At 53.8% G+C, this 23409-nt stretch overlaps 1 protein-coding gene across 4 annotated transcripts in view; it reads right to left on the bottom strand.

Annotated features, from left to right (window-relative positions):
- The window catches only part of SLC6A6 (solute carrier family 6 member 6), an 88886-nt gene that overhangs the window by 23218 nt on the left and 42259 nt on the right, over window positions 1-23409 (bottom strand). For 3 of the 4 annotated variants that reach the window (XM_086697333.1, XM_086697331.1, XM_086697332.1), the window contains 4 exons: window positions 21371-21613; window positions 19325-19459; window positions 17718-17952; window positions 7114-7246 (listed from right to left, as the gene is read on the bottom strand). In XM_086697333.1, coding sequence (XP_086553459.1) covers window positions 7114-7246; window positions 17718-17952; window positions 19325-19459; window positions 21371-21599 — 732 coding nt within the window. In that variant the 5' untranslated portion in view covers window positions 21600-21613. Of the gene's footprint in view, window positions 1-7113; window positions 7247-17713; window positions 17953-19324; window positions 19460-21370; window positions 21614-23409 lie in introns of those variants that run through there. The other variant, XM_086697334.1, reaches the window with a different exon arrangement.

The raw sequence follows: 23409 nt of genomic DNA, 5'->3' as shown, positions 1-23409 counted from the left end.
TGTGACACTCAGTACGTGTTAGCTGACATTACAACTGTTAGTACGACTCTTGTGGTTCGGGATCAGTTAAGTGTGGGTTCAAATCCCAGCTCCGTCCCCTCTCTTGCTGGGTGGCCTTGGCCATGATGCTTAACCTTTCTGGGACTGTTCCCTCATGTGTAAGTGGAGACAAAAGTAATAAAAGACCTCTGTCAAAAGCTGAGGTGAGTGCCTGGCACTTCGGTGCTCGAGAAATGGGGCCTGTTGTTGACTCTGATTTTGTAGGAAGGACACGAGAACTTCTAGGAGGAGATGAAGTCTCTAAAGCCCCTTGGCCAGGAGATGGGGAGGAGCCTCCACTCCCTTGGGGCCGTGGGAGGCCCACGGCCTTCCCTGGATCACACAGCACATCCCAGGCAACCTAAGGCAGGTTGGGGGTGGGGACCAGAGACGACCGAGGCTGTGCCGTGCCATTGCCAAGGGCCTGCCCTCCATATCCTCCCCTGTCCTGAGAGCGCTGGTCTTCAAACACCGTGTGGCTTCAGTTCTCTTAGATGGATTTCCTAATCTTTTCCTTCAACCCGAGAAGTTTCCAGGCAGGGTTTATGCCTGGGAGGGGCTCAGAGGTGCACAGCTCTGAACAGGCAGCGAACTCCTGGTACTTCCGGCAGGACACTGGCTGAATGAGGACTCCCCAGGCCCGAGCCCACTTCGTGCTCACCACATCCCCCCTAAACTGGTGTGCTGGCCACCGTGCTGACAGAGGAGGAACCGAGGCTCAACAGGGCTTGAAGACTTGCCCAGGTCATCTAAAGAACACAGGACCTGCACCCAGGGCCCGTGGAGATGAACCACCTCGCTCTGAGCAAAGGCATGAGGTATTTCACTTTGCCGATGGAGCACATACAGAAAGGTCATGTTGACCACCTGAAATGCTAAGACTAGGTCGCAGAGCCCCTGACTCCCTCGGGACCTCAGAAAGGAACGACTATGTAGCCAATGCACCTGTTTTACAGGTGAGGAAACAGACACCCAGAGAGCATGAATGTGTCTGTGGTGCTGGGGGGCGGGGGCAGTGCTAGGTTACTGCAGCCAGAAGTGCCCAGGTGGGTAACAGAGGCCAATGGAGGCTGACAGACCCTGAACCCCACCGATCTGGCACAGGAACCCTCACTGGAGCACAGTTCTTGGATGGCCAACATCCCTTTGAGTAGAAAGAACTAGAAAGGGCCTCTGGAAAAGGGCAAGAAAAAAGCTCTCAGGACCCGCCTGGCTCGGCTGCCCTCAGCCAGTACCGCCAACCAGCACTTATTGAATGCTTACTGTGAGCGTGGTACTATTCCAAGTGCAGCAACTTCTATACTTAGTTGGTCCTGCCCTACCCTAGTCCTTTGAGGTAGGTTTCAGTCCTATCTTCGTCTTTTTTTTTTTAATGTTTATTTTATTTTTGAGAGAGAGAGACAGACAGACAGACAGACAGAGTGTGAGCAGGGGAGGGGCACAGAGAGAGAGAGGGAGACACAGAATCCGAAGCAGGTTCCAGGCTCTGAGCTGTCAGGACAGAGCCCAATGCAGGGTTCCAACCCATGAGCTGTGAGATCATGACCTGAGCCGAAGCTGGGATGCTCAACCAGCTGAGCCGCCCAGGCGCCCCGTGTTCATCACGAAGGTGAGGAACTGAAGCCTTTGCTCAGAGCAAGGTGGTTAATCTCCATGGGCCCTGGGTGCAGGTCCTGTGCTCTGTAGATGACCTGGGCAAGTCCACTGCTTGCCCACACAGGTCACACAGCACTTAAGAGGCAGAGCAATAAAAAGCCCTTCTGTGGGGCGCCTGGGTGGCTCAGTCGGTTAAGTGTCCCACTCTTCTGTTTTCGGCTCAGATCACCATCTCACAGTTGTGAGATCGAGCCCTGAGTCGGGCATCATGCTGAGCATGGAGTCTGCTTAAGATTCTTTCTTTCTCTCTCTCTCTCTCTCTCTCCCTCTCCCTCTGCCCCTCCCCTGCTCGCACTTGCCCTCTCTCTCTCTCTCTCTCTCTCTCTCTCTCAAAAAAAAAAAAAAAAAAGTCCTTCCAAGTCTGGCAGTTTATTCAATCCTTCCAACGACCCGAGGAAGGCTGGACTCCCCAAGGGCACAGGTTGAACTTCAAGCTCAGTGACTGGCTTGCTGTCAGACCTTGAGCAAGCTACTGTCCCTCTCTGGGCTTCGTTTCCCCACAAGCTGAAGCCCGCCGAAGTGGGAGGCTCAGGCCAGATGAGCTCTGAAGTTCCCTCCAGCCCTGCCACCCCAAGGGGAAGGGTAGAGTGGCGTGGGTCACCCAGGCTGGGGTTTGCATCCCACCTCCGCCACCTCCCAGCTGGGTGGTTTGGCCTCAGCTTCCATCTGTATGGGGAGGATTAAGGGAGCTGACCTCACCTGCCACCCTCAGGGAACCTCGGCAGTGATCCTGGTGACCCCAGGTGAAGGGCGGGCCCTACACCTGTCTCTGCAGCTCCTTCCCGGGATGCCTTTGCTCCATCAGGGCCTCAGTTTTCCCAGCAGAGAACCCTTCCAATTTCCCAAGGACCAGAAGGCAGATGCAGAGGGCGGAGGCAGGCCAGGAAGCCACAGAAGGGGTGAAAGAAAGAAACCCAGCATGGCCCCCTCCAGGCCGCTCCTCCCTTCCTGCAGACAGGCCCCCAACCAGTTCCCAACTCTGGGCCCTGCTGTGGGCCACACCCTGGGCCTGGTGAACAACAGCTGCTGACAGCACGCTGTCCCCAGAGGGCGGCCACTTCAAAGCCAGCTGGGCCCCACCAGGCTGGGCAACCAGGCTCTGGCCAGAGGGCTTTGTGTCAGGGACACAGGAAACCACCCAGGGATGGGGGTGGCTTCCCTTGTTTTCACATATTACATTTGTTTAACAAGCACTTAAGTAGCACTTACTGTGTGCCAGGCACTCTACTAAGCTTTATGTGTGTTACTCATTTAATCCTAAAGGGGTCGGTACGTGTATCACCTGCATTTTCTAGATGAGAAGACTGGCCCAGAGAGGTTGATGTCAGGTGCCTGGGGTCACAGAACTGGTAGGTGGCAGAGGTGGGACTTGATCTAGGCCAGCTGACCTCAGAGTCCCGTGTCTTTTGTGTGCGTGCGTGTTATCCGTGTCCCTCCCCCAGTCCAGACCAGGACAGCCCCACCTGATCACAGCCCCACCTAGTCACCCCACTTCATCTGCCTTTTTGGAAAGCCACCCTTGTTTTGCAGAACTCGCTGCTCTGAGGACAAGCCCCTGAGACCCATTCTCTCAACTTTTCCGTGACTCCCCCGGGATCCTCACGGGAGAGGCTGGTGCCAGCCGCCGCCAGTGGGCCTCTAGTGGTGGCCCAGCAGGCCTTGCCACGGGACGTGGTATTTTTCCACTCTTGCTGGCAAGCTCATGGTTCTTCTGAGCCCTTGATCCAAAAGCCCTGTGGCCCAACTGCCCTGGAAACTTGAGAGGACAACTCTTCCTCACTCCCCTAGGGACGGTGGAGAGAAGGTGGTCTGCAAGGCAGGAGGGAGACAGGTTAGTCTCCCACTGCCCTGAACTTCCCTTGGGGGGAAAGGCCTGGGGAACTGGGGTCCCTCAGCCCAGAGATGGAGGTCCGAGAGGTGGGGCCATGAGTCTGTGCCCAGCACCTAGGCAGGCCCTGAAGGCTTTCACAGCACCCCTGTGTGTGTGAGGGCAGCATCACGAACTCGTTTCACATAAGCGGAAGGACGTGCCCAAAGTCACGCAGCCTGTGGGACCGAAACTGAGATCCCAAACCACATCTGACTCTGACTGCCACCCCTTTGTTTCTAAGAGCCAGACGGAAGAGCTGGCGATGGAAGGGTGCGGCCTCAGACCATGTCTGTGCTCCTGTCTGCCCGCGAATGTGTTCCCCTTCGGGTCCATGGCGCCGTACTTCCTGTGTGAGGGTCTAGACTTGCGTCACCTTCTTGGACCTGAGGCTCTGTGAGCAGGGACATGCCTGCCTCATGCCCCACTGCACCATCAGGCTAGCACAGGTTAGGGCAGGCAGCAGGTGATGGTTAGGGGGTGGAAGAATGCAGGGCGCCGAGCTTGGCAGCTGGGCTGTCTGGGTTCAAATCCCAGCTTGTCCCAGACACCTCAGAACATTAGGATGGTTAAATGAGCTAATAAACAGCACTGAGAACAGTGCCTGGTGATGTGTGTTACACAGCATTTGCTGCCATTATCACGGTTTGTTGAATGAATTAAGCCCCAGCATACCTGGGCCACGGCTCAGATCCTTGGAATGCCGACAATTTACAAAAAAGGGAACTGAGGCTCAGAGAGGCAAAGTGACTTGAACTTGGGTCCTGAGCTGCCCAGGCCCTCCCTCCGTCCACCCCCTCCCTACCGGACCAGTGTCAGCCACTGAAGCAGGGCCATGCCAGGATGAGGTCTGCCCTGCTGCCCATGGGCCCAGCCCCCACAGCGGCCATGAACCTGGTCTGTGGCCAGGGCTGAAAGCCATGGCTGGCGGCTGGCGGCGGGCGGGCAGGCAGGCAGGCTGTAGAGCTCAAGGAAGTCCACAGAGCCTTACTGTGTTTGTCTTGGCTTCTTTGGGCTGGCCCAGGCCCTGCTATTGTTCTGGGAGCCATGCCCGCCCCTCAGGGGCCTGGAGCTGTGTGAGGAGGAGGTTGTCTCCAGGGGTGGGGAAGGGTAGGGGACCTCTGTCAAGTCACGTCTTCAACTGGCCACAGTTGCAGCCTGGTACCCTCCGCTTTTCGCTTTGATTCTATTGTCTTGCCCACTGTTCCTGCGAAACATCAGCTTCCTCCATCAGACTGGGGGCTCCCCATAGGTCTGGATCAGATATACCTCAGGGCCTTTGCACTGGCTGTTCTCTCTCTTTAGAATTGTTTTTTCCTCCAGATATCCACATGGCTTACCTCTCACTGCCTTCAGACCTGTGCCCCAAAGTCACCTTCTTGGTGAGCCTGCCTGGCCACCCTATTTAAAGGTATACCCCAACACTTCCTATTCCCCTTCACCACACTGTCCTTTAACCACCATACTCTAGTCACCACCTGACTCCTATATATTTCACACATTCACCTTGTCACAACCAGCAAATGTGTCAGCTCCTGGAGCACAGAGATGTCTGTCTGTCTTGCTGACCCCTGCATGTCCCCCGGCCCCATTCCTACAATAGGACCTGACGAATAGTAGAGGCACAAAATAAGGAAACGATCATGTCTCCAGCATTGCTCAAGAACACTGCTCCATAGAAACTTCCTGAGAAAAACTCATCTCCAAGTGGGGAAACGGAGGCCCAGTGAAAACAGGATTGGTATTTACTGTACCATCTGAGACAAGCATCGTGCTGGCTATGTAACACTTCTTGTTTGAACCCTCGCTTCCACCCGTTCTGTAGATGAGGAAACTGGGGCTTCAAGGTGAGGCAGTACCTTTGAACAAGCTGGCTAACCTCTCCCAGCTTAGTTCCCTCACGTTTGAAGAAAGGCGGTGAGGAAGCAGCTTGCACACAAGATGGAGGAGGAGGTGGGGTGTCACGGGTGAACGCGCTCCCTGAGGCATTGTGTGGATTGCTCAAGGGGCCCTCTTCCTGCCTGTCCCGGTAGGGCAATGCTGGCCAGGGGTGCTCCGTGTGGACATTTCTGAAGCCTGGCCTGCTTCCTTTCTGGACGGGGTTTTAGGACTGCAGGATGGCTCCGAGCACAGAAACAGGCAGAGGGTGTGTGGGCTGGGCAGGCCCCCACTCCAGAATCCTTCCCATTCTGCCTCTGCCATCCTGGGCGCCCGGATCTTGCCCTGAAGGAGATGCTGGGATCCATTCAGATCCGTGATTTCACTTCAGGGGCTCTTCATCCAGAGACAACAGGGTCTTTCATTTAAATTCCGGTGCAGCAAAGGCCCCTTCTCCAAACAACGTAACCACCCACTGCCCACTGCTGTACCTCAAATGCCACCTTAACATACTCGCTTGACCTTTGGGGGCTTTTAGACCTTAAAGAGATTTTCCCCCATCGAGATGCAACTGATAGGAGGGAAATGATAGATGAGGGACATGTAAAGGCAGATGAGCCAACACCTTCACTATGGCCTAGAGCCTGGCCGAGGCACGGGCTCACACCCCTTATCATGACAGAGCCCTCTGCACTGACCTGAGATGGCAATGACCATGATGCCGGCCAGTGTCTTGGTTAATCAGGTAATGGTTTAGCTCTAACTTTAACAGGTAACATTTTAATCATAGGCTGACATTTTCATGATGGCCAATACACCAGCCCATACCTAAAACCTCAATTATAAGCTAACATTTTAATGATCAGCTACTACCTCTGTTAATAGCTAACAGTCTAGTCATCGTGTAACATATTAAATCAGCGGCGAATATTTCAGTGATGGCTAACATTCTGGTTAACAACTAACATCTTGGTTATGAGCACATGACTTAATCTTATCAGCGAAAGCTTTCCTTAATAACTAACAACTCAGTTTCCGGCTGAAATGTCACTGGTAAGATGATTCAGTGCATCGGACTTAGCAGCAAAACTCCCGGTCAGTGCTTCTCAAACCCTCAGTGAGCATTTGGATTATCCGGGGATGCTGTTCAAATGTGGGTTCTGATTCTGCAGGTGTGGGGGAGGCCCATGGGTCTGCATTGCCAGCAAGTTTGCGGGAGATGCTGCCCGTCAGGGCGCATTTTGCAGGGACAGGGTCCGTGCTGTTAGGGACTGGCTGAGAACCGACGATCAAGCTGCCAGCTCACCTTCCTTGCAGCTAACTTCACAGTTACAAAGCTAAAGTCGGATATCTGCTAACAGCTACGTTTGGCCGTGGGAGCCAGTGATTATGGGAGCTTGTACAGGCGCCACAGAGCCCACTGACCAATTTTCAGGAATTGTGTTAGCTCATTGTGAAGCCCTTGGTAACTTGAAGTCAGACATGGTGGGAGTATTTCCACCACGAAGTGGGCAAATACCACAAAGCAGGGCCTTATTTTCTTTTAGGGGACTGCTCTGTCGCACACACCAGCACTTTGGTCTGGGCTCTGCGTCCAAGCGGGAGGGCCTGGGAGGGGGATAGGCGGAAGATTCTCTGGGCTGAGGCAGGGGAGAGACAGAAACACCACTCACTTTTCCCGTGGACTTGACGCCCTTCCAGATGCAGAAGAAACAGACCAGCCAGACGAGGAGAAGGCAGAGAGCAAGGTCCCACTTCAAGGAGCCGGGGTCGTCGATTCCAGAGGACAAGCTCAGCACATTGCGCCTTCGAGCAAACAAAGCCGCAAGTCAGTCGGGCCGGCCCTGGGACAGCGAGAGCTGAGGCCGAGGTGCCAACAGGCTGGGGTTGAAACCCCGACTCAGGTGCCATGTTTCCACAAGGCCTCTCGCCTCTCGAAGCCCTGGAATTGCCATGGGACTTTGAAGCATCTCCCACCCAGGCCACAGGGCTGTGGAGAAGTCAACAAGGAGATAGATTCGGACTCCTACGTCAGGCGAACCTGGGTTCAACCCAGTCTGGCCTCAGGAAAGTTAAGTAAACCTCCAAGCCTCAGTTTCCTCATCTGTAAAATGGGTACTAATTCCTGTGGATTGATTCTTAGTAGACCCTGCTTCAGTGCCCACCAAGGGCCAAACACTGGGTTCAAACTTGGCTCTACAGTGTAATCACTGGGCTGGTTACCCAAACTCCTGGACCTGAGTCTCCTCATTTGTGAAATGGGAATGACTACCCTCCCCCAACACTCTGTCCCATCCCTCTTATTCTATTCACCCCTGTTCCTTATCCAGATCTCCACTAAAATGTAAGCCTCGGGGCGCCTGGGTGGCGCAGTCGGTTAAGCGTCCGACTTCAGCCAGGTCACGATCTCGCGGTCCATGGGTTCGCGCCCCGCGTCGGGCTCTGGGCTGATGGCTCAGAGCCTGGAGCCTGTTTCCGATTCTGTGTCTCCCTCTCTCTCTGCCCCTCCCCCGTTCATGCTGTGTCTCTCTCTGTCCCCAAAATAAATAAATGTTGAAAAAAAAATTAAAAAAAAATAAATAAATAAAATGTAAGCCTCACGAGGCTTCTACATGCGGCTGCACAGCATTTTATAGAGACTGGTGTTAAAAGAAAACCCACACGGGGCGCCTGGGTGGCTCAGTCGGTTGAGCGGCCAACTTCGGCTCAGGTCACGATCTCATGGTCCGTGGGTTCGAGCCCCGCGTCGGGCTCTGGGCTGATGGCTCAGAGCCTGGAGCCTGTTTCCGATTCTGTGTCTCCCTCTCTCTGACCCTCCCCCATTCATGCTCTGTCTCTCTCTGTCTCAAAAATAAATAAACGTTAACAAAAAAATAAAAAGAAAAAAAGAAAAGAAAACCCACACGAAGTACTAACTACAGGGTCCGGGTGCAACCAGCACTGGGTAAACCTGTTTCTGTCCTGGCCTTGAGACGCCCAGAGTAGGTCCTGGTACCTAAGCGATGCTGGTCTCCTCCCAACCCCCAGCAGGGATGTGAAGGTCTTGGAGGTAGGGGGGTGGGGACAGGTAGATGGTCTGAAGGCTAATCAGCTCAGAGCACCCACCCTCCCTGCCCGGCATCACACAGCAGAGGCTGGGTCCTTGGGAGTCCAAGAGACTTACTGACCTGTGGAAGATGCATAGAAACACCTACTCACAGACACATCTCTGCGGGGCAGATGCCATCTGAAGTCAGGGTGGGGCAGCACGGGGTGCTGACGGCCAGAAGCCACACATCGTAATGCCAAGAAACTGTCCCCATTGTCCCGGAGCCCTGATACTGCAGCAGTGACCAAGGGCAGGCACACGGAGCCCAGGGACGTCAGCCCTGCCCGCCACTCCACCAGGGTCCCTGTCTGCTGAATCCCCGGGCTGCTGACCATGGGAGCCAGGGAGCTCGTGCTCCCCTGGGAAAAATCTGGTTCGCTCCTGTTCTAACCAAAGTTCGCTCCTGGTTTCAAGGCCACACTCAAGCAAGAGAGGCAGAGAGGGAGTGTGACTTTGTGCCCTAGGCTCTCTTCTGTAAAACGCAGGTAACAGTTCCTGCCCCCATGCTGCTGCCTGGCAAAGCATTCCAGACCATTCCCTAGCTCTCAGCCAGCCTGTGGGAAGTTCCCTGTGGTCAGGGCTCTGGGTCTCAGAATGCCTACTGGGCCAGATGTGTCATTGCTTTTCCTTCTTTTTTCCAGAGTCAACATGAGGACCTTGAATAAATCCAAGATGCCCCTCTCAATTGGCATTCAACCGAGGCCTTTCTTTGGGTCACTGCCATGGTCCCAGCACCTACAAGAGCATGTGGCACAGTGGCACATAGTACAGCCTCGATAAATACCTGTTGAGTGAACGAACCAGGGACTCAGCTGAGGCAGCTGGCAAGTTCACATGGCACTCTGGACCAATCCATGCAGTATTACCATTAACGCACCTTAAAAGGGGGCAGCTTTCCTACCCTTTTCTTGATGAGAACCCTGACATCTAATGGCCTCCCCTCTGTCACCCACAATGGTGTGCTCATACCATCCACAAGGCCTTTTCAATTCATCTCATCTGATTCAAGGACTAAGGTCACTGGCTCCATTTTACAGATGGGGAACACCAAGGCACGGAAGACCCAATTGCCCACAGACACACAGCCAGCAGGCGACAGTGTTACCACCCTGTACTCAAGCCTGTCTGACTCCAAAAGCCCGCACTCTGTGGACTCCCCCATGCTGCTCCTCTGGCAAACAGAGAATAGAGCCTAAACTTTAAAAAGAATCTGTCCAGTCCCTGCTATGGGCCAGGGTCACCTGAAGCCTCAGGCCAGGGGGCATCCCCGTGAGGCAGGCCGTCCGCCAGACGCATCCCGCCTGGGGCCCTGCCAAGCACGTGGATCTGGCGGCTGCAGCTGCCTGAGAATAAAAAGCCCTTCCCGCAGGCTCCAGAGCTCAGCGCCTTCAATGAAGGCCCGGGGCATGCTGGGCAGCGGCCCAAGGCTTCCTTGTGAATGGGCAGCGTCACAGGGAGAGTGCTTTTCCACCTCCACACCTTTGCACACCCTCTGCATTGCCAGCCACGCGGCCCTCGGGCTTCCAGAGAAGCCTTCCCTGCTGCCCCACAGACCACCAGAGTCCCTGTCGGTCTTGCGGCTTCTATATGTGGCTGCACCGAGTGTCACCCACGGGTGAAAAGTCTGTCTTGCCTACCAGGCTCCAAACATCCCAAGGAAAAGGATCTCACAGGCAGGTACACAGTAGGTGCTCAGCTAACGCTGAGGAGGTGCCCGGCCTTTTCTGCTCTCCTAAGGGCAAGCCGACCGAGGAGCTTGAAACCCCAGAGCTCAGAATCTGACCACACCACGGCCAGCCGGTTCACGGACGCCCTTTCGACCTTCTCCCCCTCCTGTGCCGGGTAAACCCCTGGTGCCCGTGACAGACGGGAGGCTTGCTCTGGGCAGCTAGCTGCGCAGCTACGGAAGCCACAACAAACAAGGAAACTGAGTCTCTGCTGCTGGCAGCGAATTCCCTAAAGGAGCTGGCGACACCTGCAGCGACACTGTTAAAGGCACGTGCTCTTGGATCCGGCAATACTCCGTTCCTAAGACTCTCTCCTGTAATTACTCTTGCACGTGTGGCCACCGACGGGGTCCACCCCAAGCTATTCATCGCAGCAGCGTCTGCAGGGCCGACGCCTGGACGCCACCCAAATGGCCCTCAACAGGGGCTCCTCAGGGGCAGGGAAGACACACAGTGGGATGCGCCACGGCCCCTAAGACAATGGGAAAGCTCCCTGGATGCAGATAAGGAACATAAAACAAGTGAACAAAGCAAGGTGGACAGCACTGTGGCATGCTCCCTATTGTGTTCAAAAGGGAAGGGGGTGGATGTACATTTGTGCTTGACTACGCACAGACTATTTCTGGTAGGACACACAAGACGCGGTTGCAGTCGCTGCCTGTGGGGAGGGGGACCTGGCGGTGGGGACACGGGGGAGGGGCACTCACTTGGCACTGAATACCATTTTTTCTATTTGGCTGTTTTCAGTCTGAATGTTTTTCTCGGTGAATGTTTGATGTTGTCCGAAGAAGGATTCCATGTTTTTAATAGCACCTTTATAAAAATTATTTAAAATTCTTGAAAATGTTTGTAATGGGCCACGCAGACGTTCTAGGAATGGAATGAGTATGTCTCATCCGTCAGGGGTTGTCAAAACAGAGCCCAATGTGGGCCCAGGGCCAAAGTGACCAACATCCTTTCCAAAGATATCTTTGGGTAGCCGTGGAGGCCAGAGAGTGTGTGCATCCGTTCGAACCCCTCTTTGAAGGGACCCAAGTGTGAAGGACCCTCCCCAAGCCCCCTCCCCCCCACCGTGGGACTCCTGTGGCCTCAGCCACAAAGCAACAGATAGGGATCTGTTGGGCCTTCCCCCTGTGCTGCATGGGAGGGCTCAGGAAACTGTAGAGTGCTGTACCCCAGAGGCACGGCTGTGGTGCACTGCCCCTCGACGGTGCCTGCTAACCACCCCAGGAGACTGCACGTTACCCCAAATCTAGCCATGTCCCCAGCACTGCCACCACTACTGTCTGGGCCCCCACTGCTCCCCAGAGCTACTTCAGCAGGCTTCCCACTTGCCTTCCTGCCTCCACTGTCACCCTGCCCCCAAGTCCGTTCTCATCAAGAAAGAATGTGTCCATACCCAAGTCAGGTCACACCCCTCCTCTGTTCCATATCCTCCCTTGGCTCCTACCGACCTGGCTAACAAGGCCCTCCCAAGCTGCCCCCATCTCTTTTTTGCCTCCCTGAATAAGGTGACCAAATACTCTTATCATTCAGACCTATTAATAATGACAGTGGGACCACAGGTGTAAATGGGACGTGTCCGGGACAAGCTTATGTATGGTAGTCCCATCTCGAACCTCAGTACGGCCCCTTCAGCCACTATGTTCTCTGAATAGATTGAGCACAGAGGTCCTGCCTCAGGACCTTTGAACTGGTTGTTTTCCCAGCCACGTGTTACAAGACATGCCAACGCCCTCCCTGCTTCAGGTTTCTGTTCAAATGTTACTTCACTGGGGCAGCCTCTCCTGTCCATCGTATGAAAATAGCATCCCTGGTCACTCTCCTTCTCCCGCCCCGGCTTTATTTTTCATCATGGATCATCACTTTTATACTACAATCATATTTGTGTTATCTGTGTAATGTCTGGCTGTCTTACTCCAATGACACGTCCATGGAGGCAGGGCCTGTGTCTGATCATTGCTGGACCCAGAGCAGTGCCTGGCACATAGTGGGTGTCCAACAGACATTAACTGAGTAAATTAATTGTACCCATTTGGTTGATGGGGAAACTGAGGCTCAGAGAGGTTCAGGAATTCACCTGAAATTACCCAGCTAAAAATCAACCCTGGGCCTGGTTCCCTTTTTCTGATGCTGCCCTGGGGACCAGCCCCCTGTGTACCAGGTCCTACGCTGCCCTTTGCGAGGGCCCCCAGCATCCCAGGCTTCCCTGCATCTCTCATACAGAGGGAGGAGGCCCAGAGGTGAGCTGCATTCTTGTCCAAGAATAGTAATGATTCATTCCAGGGTGGGATCCAAAAAAGAATCGCCTGGACGTCTGTTTTGAGTCGGCCGCCCCGCTGCCGTCCAGCCGGCACTCAGAGATGTAAATACGTCCTCCGAGTGGGCCAAATCGTTTCCTTTTGACTGCCGGCCAGCCATTTATTGGCCATGGCTCTTCCCTGGAGACTGGCGGAGGCAACAATTATAAAAGAGCCCGTCCTCCCCGAGCATGGGGCCACACAAGGCTCTCTCCACCGCCTCCTCCTTCCGACAGCTGCAGGGGAAGATTGGCTGAGCACGGCTTGTTTGCAAATATGACTCATTTCTTTGATTCTAATAAAGCCTAATGATACGTGCTGAGCTCCCGGGGGGCTCGGGAGGAACCAGGGAGGAAGGCATGGCTCCGGCCTGATGGAGGGCATTAGGCCAGATCTGGCCCCGCCTGGCTTCCAGGGCTGGGGTGAAGCAGGACCCTTGGGACAGACAGAAGAGGACCCCAGAGCAGAGACACGCAGGACAAGGTTAAGCGGGGGCAGAAGCTCTGTTTTCCATCACAGAGCAACTCAGAGTCCAATTATAATTCACAGCCAGTGTGAAATGAATGTCCCAGGGGCCCAGGTGGCTGTCACAGGGGTCTGCAAGGGCACATCTCACCAGCTCCTGCCGACAGTGGTGCTTTGGCGTTGCAGACAGGGTGGGCGTGGGGGGTCCAGGCCAAGAGAAGACCCCACGCAACCTGAGAGTGGGTCACGCAAACACATACGGCACAATTTTACCTGTGACCACGGGCTTGCGGCTGGTGGGGACACAGACACTGCAGGTGGCGTCTGGTGGCAGAGGTGAGGTCTGGGAGCTCTGCTGCCTGTCTAGCTCCCTGCGTCACTTAACCTCTCTGGTCCTCAGTGTCATCCCCAAGGAGCCGTGACTGGAGTCCCTGTCCTTAGCATATCCCTTGTCTTAGCTCTTTAAATAGAGCCAGACTGTGAAGGTGTTGAAACCATGCTATCTCCAAGGTTTAGAGAGGTGAGGTCACTGCCCTGGGGTGCTGCAGCTGGGATGCGTGGTGGCCAGAGTCAGCCTCCCTGCTCCCGACGACCTCCTCTAGTAAAACTGGAGGGGGAGGGGCAGCTGGCAGGGATGTTCGGCAAGTTCCTTCCCTGTCCAGGGCCCATAAGGAAGTCTCAGCTTTCACAGTGCCTTCTTATCTTGATTCCTAGGCAGCTCTCATCAGGCATCGTTTGCTGAAGGCAAGGTCACCTCGAAGACCTACGCGTCTGCTGCAGGTGAGAGACGTGGAGGGATACGATGGCTGGGGCCGGGCTTTAGCTCGAGGGACATGGAGACCAGCCTTTTGAGAGTCAGCCGGTACCAGTCACGGATACCTCCATGAGGCCCCAGCAAGCCTCTCCTAACGGAAGCCGCAGAGCTGGTCACTGTAGGGCTGGTGGCTATTTTCAGGGGAAATCACAGAAGCTATGTGTCACCCCAAAGGGAACCCAGACCCACTGATGCCTGAACCCTGTGAGGCCCTGTCTATAGTTGGTGCTTCATATGTGCCCTAGTCTCTCTCCCACTACTGTGTTCCTTGGGCAGTGTCCAAAACATATTCACTCATGTCGCTCCCCTTCTCGTATACCTTCTATGGCTCCCCCTCCTAGAGAACAAAGCTCAAAATACCGGGCTAACATTCAGAGCCTCAAACCTTCTCCTGGCCCCATGCGTCCTACACTCCGGCCAGACTGGTGACTTTACTACTCCCAAACACTTGTGTGTGTTCAGAATGGCATGCCTCTTCATGGGCTGTTCCTTCCACCCGGAACGTCTTTTCTCTCTCCTTTCCAGCCTAGGGAGCTCCTATTCACGCCTCAAAGCCCAGCTCATATGGCCTTTCCACTTGCAGTTGAGGAAACTAGGCCAGAGAGGGGTGGCTACCTTGCTGCTCTGGGCTACAAAGCCAAGTGGATGCAGACAAGCAATCAGTGAGAAGAATCGGCACTCGGTGGGCACTCACTGTGTTGAAACATTCTCACTTAATCCCCCCGGGCTGAGTGAGATCATAGTATCGCAAAAGCCAGGAGAGGGTTCTGGGCTGAGAAATGCCACATTTGCATTCACAGTTGACTGCAGAGACGCAAGGGTAAGGCAGGGAGAGGAGAGTCCAGCGCTGGGGTCTGGGAGAGTGATGAAGGGACTCCCATGCAGGGTGGGGAGGAGTGCAAGTGGGGAGAGGGGTCAGACTCTGGATATACTTGAAAGGGAGAGCCAAGAGCACCTGCGAACTGGATGGGAGCTTTGAGGTGGGCAGGGGTTTGGGATGAATCCTACGACTTCCCTCCTCGAAGCACCTCTCCAAAGATGAAATGCAGTGAGAGGGGCAAGTCCCCGGCACAGTGCTCACTGGAGCCGTTAGTTCTCTTTCCTCCCCCCTCTTCCATGTGCAGGAGAAGGGAGGCTCTAGAAGGCCGGGAGCCGGGCCCTTCTCACCCTTAGCACCTGGCCCAGGGCTACACTGCACTGAAGCCCCCGGCCCCACTCACTGGCCCCAGCCTCTGCTCGTGCAGGTGGCCGGCCAGGTCTTCTCGACTAAGCCTGCATTCCAGGCTCCTGTTCTGTGGACCCCAGTCCTCCCCAGGGTTCCAAAAGAGGGTAAGCCACTTGGAGACATTCAGGTGGGCTCACAAAGCTCTGCTGGGACCCAAAGGCTGGAGTGGAAGGTGAGCACCCGGCAGGTGGCCGGCGCTCTGTGGGCGGAGCAAGTCCATCTGCATCATGTGGGCCTTCGGAAGCCGCCTGCGGGCTCCAGACATTTCTGAAGATAAATCCTGTCTCCGTGGCTTCCAGGCCAGGAAGGGCAGCTTGGGCACTCAGGATGGGGATTCTGGAAGGCAGGAGCCTTAGAACCCACAGGAGGGCCGGGTGTGGGGGACGGGCACGTGAGAAGGCATGGGAAAAACCAGACACCCTGAGGACCTCATTGCTCTTATGAGTCCTTCCCAAGAGCCCTCACGTCTACGCTAGCAGAGAGGGGGAAGGAGGACAGTCCCTTTGCAATTTGGGGGGAGGGGTGGTGCATACGGGAATTTTAGAAGGGGCCACTCTTAGTCTCTCTGAAGGGCAGATCACTTGAGTTCCAAATGCCCCTAGAGGGCAGTTTTATCCACTAAGAGGACACTCAATAAATTAAAATGGCCCACATTTCTCAAGCAGCTTCTCAGAGCTCAGTCTCACTCTGAGAAGCTGCACAGTCTCACAGTCTGTGTCTCTGAGTGAGACTCAGAGCTGTGCACAGTCTCAATCAGTTAAGGGCAGCCCTCCATCCCTGGAAGGGCAGTGCTATGATCTCCCCAAGCACAGGGGAGAACACTGGGGCCCAGAGAGGAAAAAGCACCTGTCCAAGCTAGGACCGGCAGATCGAGGGTTCGAACCCAGGCAGCTAATCCGTGCCCGAGGCAATGAGGTCCCAGCAGGTATCCAAGTGGCTGGTTGGGCACCAGTTTCCTGGGTGGGGCAGGCCGCGTGTGGTCAGGCTGTGCCAGGAACAGCCGAGAGCACACAAGGCTGTGGTTTCGGGCCCCACTCAAGTGAGAAGTTCATGGTGCCTGCATTTCTTTGTCTATAAACTCAGCTGTCTGGTGGGGGTGGTGTGGAGTGGGTGACGAATATGCTTGTAATGCCCTCTCTGTCTACAAGTGGAAAATATGTACACACAGAGAGCCCTTGTCCAAGCAGGCCTAGGGCCTTGTGAGCACAGACCGAAGGCTCGCATGTCACGACAGGGAATGGACGACCTGAGAGTGGGCCACCTGACCCTATCTTGCCTAGGATTTCCGGGCCCTAGCCCTAACGCATGGCTGGGACTGGTCAGCAGGCAACCCCCTCTTCTGTGGGCCTGTTCCTGGGCCAGTTTCTAAGAGCGGGGAAGACCCTTGGAAACCCCAAAGCTGCACACAAAGAGGAGAAACATCTCATGACGATGAGGGACCACCCCCTTCCTTACTGATGTCTCCTGCCCCTGGCTCTCACCCTCCAGGTGAAGACTTATCTCAGTCATTTTCAGGACCATCAGGATCATACCAAGGTGCCAAACCCCAAGTTTAGTGGAAAATGACGCACAAGTCCATTTTTGATTGGCCTCCAAACACTGGGTTCACAGGACTCCCTCGGACATCAGCAAAGAGGTGCCCAAACTTCAGGTTTCCACATTCTGCCTTTCTGCTGTCTGTCCGCTGTCTGTATTCCTGTAGGTGCTGACTACATTGTGGTAAACCATAAAAACGCCCACAGCTCTCCACTCCTCTCCTGAAGAGACAGGGCCTAGCTCCTACCTCTTGAATCTGGGTTAGCCTGTGGCTTTCTTTGGCCAATGGGGCATTAATGAAAATGGAGCAGAGGCTTGAAAAGAGGTCCTGTGCTGGGGCTTTCCCATTCGTTGTTTTGGAAACACTGAGCCTCCTGTAAACAGGCCCAGGCTCAGGCTAGCCAGCTGCATGATGGACCCATATGGACCCATTGCCCCTGGCACCCCAGCCAATAGCCAGCTAATCCCCAAAAGAGCTATCCTGAGATCCTGCAGCTGACCTACCCATGAAGGAGCCCAGCAAAGACCAGAAGAACTGCCCAGCCAAGCTCAGCCCAAACTGCCAATGAGCAGAACCATGAGCCAAATAAATGGTGGTTGTTTAAAGCTACCAAATTTGGGGGTGATTGTTATACAGCAAAAGCTAGCCAATACATATTTTCTTGCTCTATCTATTCACCTTTCCGCTTGAGTAACTACTTCAGCTTCATACATGCATTTTTCTCTACGCGATAACAGGTTTGATGTGCTAACTATACATTTTTTCCGAAAATGCATTAAGAAAACTACATCATTTTCAGACAACAGAAGTACATATACCTGCATACGGGTGTAGAAATGATTCATTCCCCTCATTTGACAGTTAAAGAAACTGAGGCTCAGAAAGGGGCAGTGACTTGCCGAAGGTCAAACAGCCAGTAAAATGGCAGAACTGGGATTCGGTTCCAGGCCTGTCTGAGACCAAAGGCATGGATTGACGTCCAAATCTGCACCCTCCTTCCCCCACCATCCATCCCAAGACAGTGACTCCCACATCCCTGGGGAGAAGATGAGGGAGTAGGCTGTCGTCCAGCCCCCAACCCGTGCCCTCCTCCCTCCTGCCTTCGGTGAGGCTGGCCTTACTCCCAGAACTCGGTGACGGGCGAGGTGAAGTTGTTGGTGTTGAGGGTGGCCCACAGGCTCTTGTTCTTGCGCATAGTGTCTTCCATGCACTGCGGCGTGTTCCAGCTGTGGTTACAGTGTGCCCAGGGCAGCTCCGACTGGAAGGACTGGAACAGATAGTATGTGGCCCAGGCCAGGATGATGACGTAGTATATATTCAGGAGGGACACGATCACGATGGAGGCATAGCCGATGCCTGTGGGTGTGGGCAATCAAGATGAGAATCAGGAGGGGGGCCAGACCCACCATGGGCACCTATTCAACTTCAGTATCCCCAGGGCTGGGGCCCAGACAGGCCCTTCAATAATGACCAGCAAATAGGGGCACCTGGGTGGATCAATTGGTTAAGCTTCTGACGCCGGCCCAGGTCATGATCTTGTGGTTCGTGAGTTTGAGCCCTGTGTCTGACTCTGTGCTGACAGCTTGGAGCCTGGAGCCTGCTTCCAAATCTGTGTCTCCCTCTCTCGCTGCCCCTCCCCCCACTCACACACACACACACACACACACACACACACACACTCTCTCTCTCTCTCTCTCTCTCTCTGTCTCAAAAATAAATAACCATTAAAAATTTTTTTAAAAAACCTAATGACCAGCAAATATTTATAGGATGAATGGATGGCCGGATGGATGGGTGGATGGGTGAAAGAATGGATGGTCTGATAAGCAGGATGAATGGAAGGATGGATAGAGGATGGGTAGAGCAATGAATATATGGCTGGATACATAGATGAGTAGATGGATAGATGTTTGGTTGGATAGACAGCTGAATGGATAGATCTTGGGTTGATAGATGGATGTTCAATATGTTGGAAGGATGTATGGATGGTGGCTGGTTGGAAGGTTAGGTAGATGAATGGATGGATGAATAAGGGGATGGGTAGATGGGTAGACGGAAGGCTGGTCTAATTGACTAATGGAAGAAAGTTTACTGGATGGATGGATGGATAGGTTTATACAGATGAATGAATGGACTCACACATCCTCCCACCCCTGCCAATTATAATCATAACAGTGATTATTTTATAAATGCATAATAGGTATTAGGCATAGGAGTAAATGTTATAATAATAATAATAAAGTTACCATTAATTTGGTGCTTAGTACGTATACAAGACACTTTTACGTAGCAATGTCATTTTGTCTTCATAGTAACCCTATGAAAGTAAGCATACTATTTCCATTTTACAGATGAAGAAACTGAGGCATGAGGCGATTAAGGGACTTTCTCAGAGTCACAAGAGTTCGAGCAAGAGGAGGACATAGGACATGACATCATACAGCTCCTGAATTTGAGTGCTTATCTTCTGCATTATACGGCTGAGCAGCTGCTACATACGGATGCTTCAACAGCGCAGAGAGGTGGGAACCGCTCATATGTATTGGGCAGCCACCGCGGGCCGCAGCATCACAGGAATAATGCACCAACTGCCTGCCACCGTGCGTCAGGCACAGTGCCAAGTGGGCTTGCATGAGGCTCCAATGTACCTCGCAAATAGTAGGTGCTCAATAAAAATTTGCTGACCCAATGAACGCCAGGCCCCGGGTGACCTTTGTCCCATACTCACCGGAGAACAAGGGGCAGATCTTTTCCCAGCAGGTGATGCCCCCTTCAGAGGTGTACTGGCCTATGATTACCTCCAGGAAAAACACAGGCAGGCCGCCGCCAAACAGGAAAATAAAATATGGTATGAGAAACGCACCTGCAGAGAGAGCAAAGTGGGATGAGGGTCAGACTGTGGCTGCCACAGGGGCCACTCCCAAGCCCTCCCGGCCAATGGAATCCAGGAGAATGAGGGAGGGGCATGAGGGATAAAGGCCAAACTCTTGGACCTGGTTGAAAATTCTCCGGGCCTTGCCCACCTGTCCAGGGGGCATCACCTTTCCAGTGTGCCTTCTCACCTGCTTCAAACCCACCAGGTGCTTTTCAAAGCCTCCAAGCCTTTGCTTAAGCTGTGCCAACGACCTGCCTGCCTTCCCCACATCCGTCCATCTCGAACACGACCTCCTCACTGAAGCCTTCGCCCATCCTTCCCCAGGCCCGCCCAGGGCAGGAAGCTGAGAAGAACCGGCTAGGAAGGGTGCAGTGATGAGAAGCAAGAGGTGGGAGTCTCCAGCTGGGGGTAAGAGCCAGGGCGAGGGTTCCTACCTGGCATCCACTAATGGCTTCGGCGGGTCCATAAACCCTTTGAAACTGTGGGCAACTTGGGTCTATGTGTATGTGCTTTGTTCTGGGGAGCGTCTAGGGCACTCATCAGAGTCCCAAAGGCGCCTGAGACCTACAAAAGGTTAAGAAACCAGGATCTAAGGCAGAATTTCCCAAAAGGTGGTTCTCCTAACTTGGGTGGCAAGCCACCTGCTGCAAAGCAAGCCTCTGATTGCAGGCCGTCCTGGGCGCTGAGCAATTCCTCCCTGCCCAATGTTCCGTAAGCCCTCTCCTTGCACCAGGGAGAAGGTCTCCATCACGTGCTGCCCGACTGTGATACCTCCGACAAGAGAGGATTCTAGCTCAGAATCCTCTGAGCAGCAGCAGGTTGAAAAAAACCCAAAAAACCAAAAAACACACCAAAACCCTGAACCAAAAAACCCAAACCAGCCAACTGGCCGAACACCCATTTACATTAAAAAAAATTATCTTCAAAGGTGGTTGAAAGATACAGATTCAAGGTCTAAGCTCTGGGGACACAACGTACAGCACAACAATGGTAGTTAACAGTCCCGTACTGCGTATTTCAAAGTTGCTGAGAGAAGAAATCTGAAGTCCTCAACCCAAGAAAAAAATGTCTAACTACGTGGGGGGATGGATGGTCACTGGAGTTACTGTGGAGATCATTTAGCAATATACACATGTATCAGTGCATTATGTCATACACCTTAAGCTAATAAATGTCACGTGTCAATTGTATCTCAAGGAAATGGGAGCAAAATTTTTAATTAAAAAAGAATATATTTTAGAATAAATTCACCAAATTTCTTTTCTTGGATACCTTTCCACCGCGGCAAATAATACTGGTTTTCCATTTATGGGGGTGGGAACAAAGTCTGCTTTTGAAGTACATTTGGATTAAGTTAGAAAAAGCCAAAGCAGGGGTGCGTGGGTGGCTCAGTGGGTTAAGCGTCTGACTTTCGCTCAGGTGATGATCTCACGGTTTGTGGGTTCGAATCCCACATTGGGCTCCATGCTGACGGCACAGAGCCCGCTTGGGATTCTCTCTCTCTCTCTCTCTCTCTCTCTCTCTCTCTCTCAATAAATAAATAAACTTTAAGAGAAAAAAAAGGAAAAGAAAAGGCAAAGCAAAGGCACGTAGATATGGGGGGCTTTATGAAGGGGCCATGTGAATGCCTGAGGCCTGGGTCATATGGGTCTGGCCTCATCACCTCCCGAGAGAGAGAGATGGTAAAGGACTTACTTGAGGTTGCCCAGCAAGACCCTGACAGAATATCACCTGACTCCCAGTTGTGCTCATTTCTTGCCTCTGAGATGGGGTGGGAGGTAGCAGGCTGACCCAGGGGAGGTCCAGGCTGGGGGCCTGGGAAAGTGGGGCATGGAGAGAACCCCGTGGTCCGGCCCCACCCTCTCCTCCAATGCCACTCTGTGCCCAGTCCAGGCTTACCTCCACCATTTTTGTAGCAGAGGTACGGGAAACGCCAGACGTTGCCCAAGCCAACGAAGCCACCAGCCACAGAGAGCACAAAGTCGATCTTGCTGGACCACTTCTCCCTCTGAGGGGGCTTCCCCTCTGCCTCATCTTCAGGCCGCGTGCCTGGGCTCTTCCCCGGGGATGGTTTCAAGATGTCTTTGTGAAAGTCTTTCAAACACTGCAGTTTCTCCTTGGTGGCCATATCCTCCTTGATTTCTGTAGGGGACAAAACAGAAGACAACGTGTGCTCGGTAAGGGATGGCCTGTTTGTCTTCAGCACACGCTCTCCTTTCTCACCCATGATCTGGCTCTGATCCACCCAGGCCAGTGGCAGGGGGCCTGACATCCCCTGTCTATCCACTGCTCTGTCCTGAGTGATTTGGACCCCCTAGGTGATCAGGGACCTCAAGACTCAGGAACTGACAGGTTCCCCAGGCAGCTGCTGAACAGAAGCACGGGAATCCCATGTTTGTCGTCCCCCAATGTCATGCCTCGTTCTGCACCCGGAGGCAGAGAAGCCACCCCAACGCTGGCATCATCTCCACAAAATGAGACACACGCCGGGCAAATCCAAGGTGACTTCCTGATAACAGCCTGCCTGCATTTGCTAGAAATGAACAGACACTGTCTCAAATTTCAGATTTGCCTAGAGAATGATGGCTCCCATTTCATTCAAGACCCAGCACAGTGCCTGGCCACAGGAGGTTCTCATTCCCAGCTTTGAAAAAGCAGATTCGAAAAAGAAAGAATGGCTAAACATAAATGAATACGGAATGGAGTTTCAAGCCGGAATGGACACGGTATTTGAAAAACGAGGTTTCCATCAAAGTATGGAAAACAGATGTTTATGAAACAGGTTTGCAGTTCATTAACCAGTCACATCTCTGCGGCACACTGTGGGGCTAACGGAAGAACAGGGGCTAATGTCCATTTGCCCATCCCTCTCTAGCCACTCTGGCTTGCTCTAACCCCTGCGCCATCCAGGCTCTCTTGCCCTCTGACTCCCTGTTGGGTTCAGCAATGGGAGACCCCAGATGAGGTCCAATCTCCAAGTCCCCAGAAGCTGTTCAGGATCACACTCAGCCCACCCCGGCTTCGAGCCCACTCTAGAGGAAGTCTGCCACCAGCCAGGAAAGAACATCTTTCTCTACTTCCCAGGTCCCTGAGCCCTACCCCCTGCTGCCAGCTTGGCTTTGAGGGAAGAGCACCGCGAGTCCCAGCCCAGGGTGAGAGGGTGCCTTTGAGGGTTTACCCCCACCCGGCGGATGGCCACGGAAGGCAGCTGAGCTGGGGGAGCCAGACTTAGGGGGCCTACCCACCCCTCCCCGAGCAGAATAAAAAGTGTGACCAACTCATAGCCAAACAGCCTGGGATCCAAATGGATGGCCAACATGGAAATAACCGAGAGAAGTCAAGATTTCTAGGTTTTCTTAAAACATGGGAAGGTCATCAGGCCTCTTTGGGTTCACATTCCTCAAGGGAACGATTGGCTGGACCAGATGTGGCCCGCTCACCCGAGCACACCCTGGCCCGCTTGCCACCTGGCTCACAGGACATCTCTAGTGGGGATCTGAGTCTGCCTTAGCAAAGTGCTTAGCACTACGTACCTGACAATGTCTTGCTCAAGCCCTTGCTTCCTTGTTAACCGTCTCCACCTTGACAAGAACACAGGCTCCATGGCGACAAAGACCTGCCTTATCTACTGCTGTGCCCAAAACCTGGAGTGCAGGAGGTCGCCAGGTAAGAACGGATGTGTAAATGGTCCCCAGAGTGGGGTCTTCAAGCAGCTGTTGCCACGTCCCAGCTCTGATGCCAGCGAGTGTCTCCGCCTGGCATGGGTGGCGGTCTGGGCAGGGTGAGTTGGGGGCTGCCTGAGGACCTGGGGTGTGCACAGAGGATGCCCTGGCCTGGCCCCAGCAGACAGACCCACAGGGGCCATGCTCTGAGGAGGAGAGGCACAAAAGCACAACAGAACCCCCATTTCCCCCACGCCTCCTTCCTCTCCCTGGCTC

Source organism: Puma concolor, chromosome A2, assembly GCF_028749965.1.
Source record: "Puma concolor isolate L17-30 chromosome A2, mPumCon1.1.hap2, whole genome shotgun sequence".
NCBI classification, from domain to species: Eukaryota; Metazoa; Chordata; class Mammalia; order Carnivora; family Felidae; genus Puma; species Puma concolor.
This window is presented reverse-complemented; position numbering and strand designations above follow the sequence as displayed.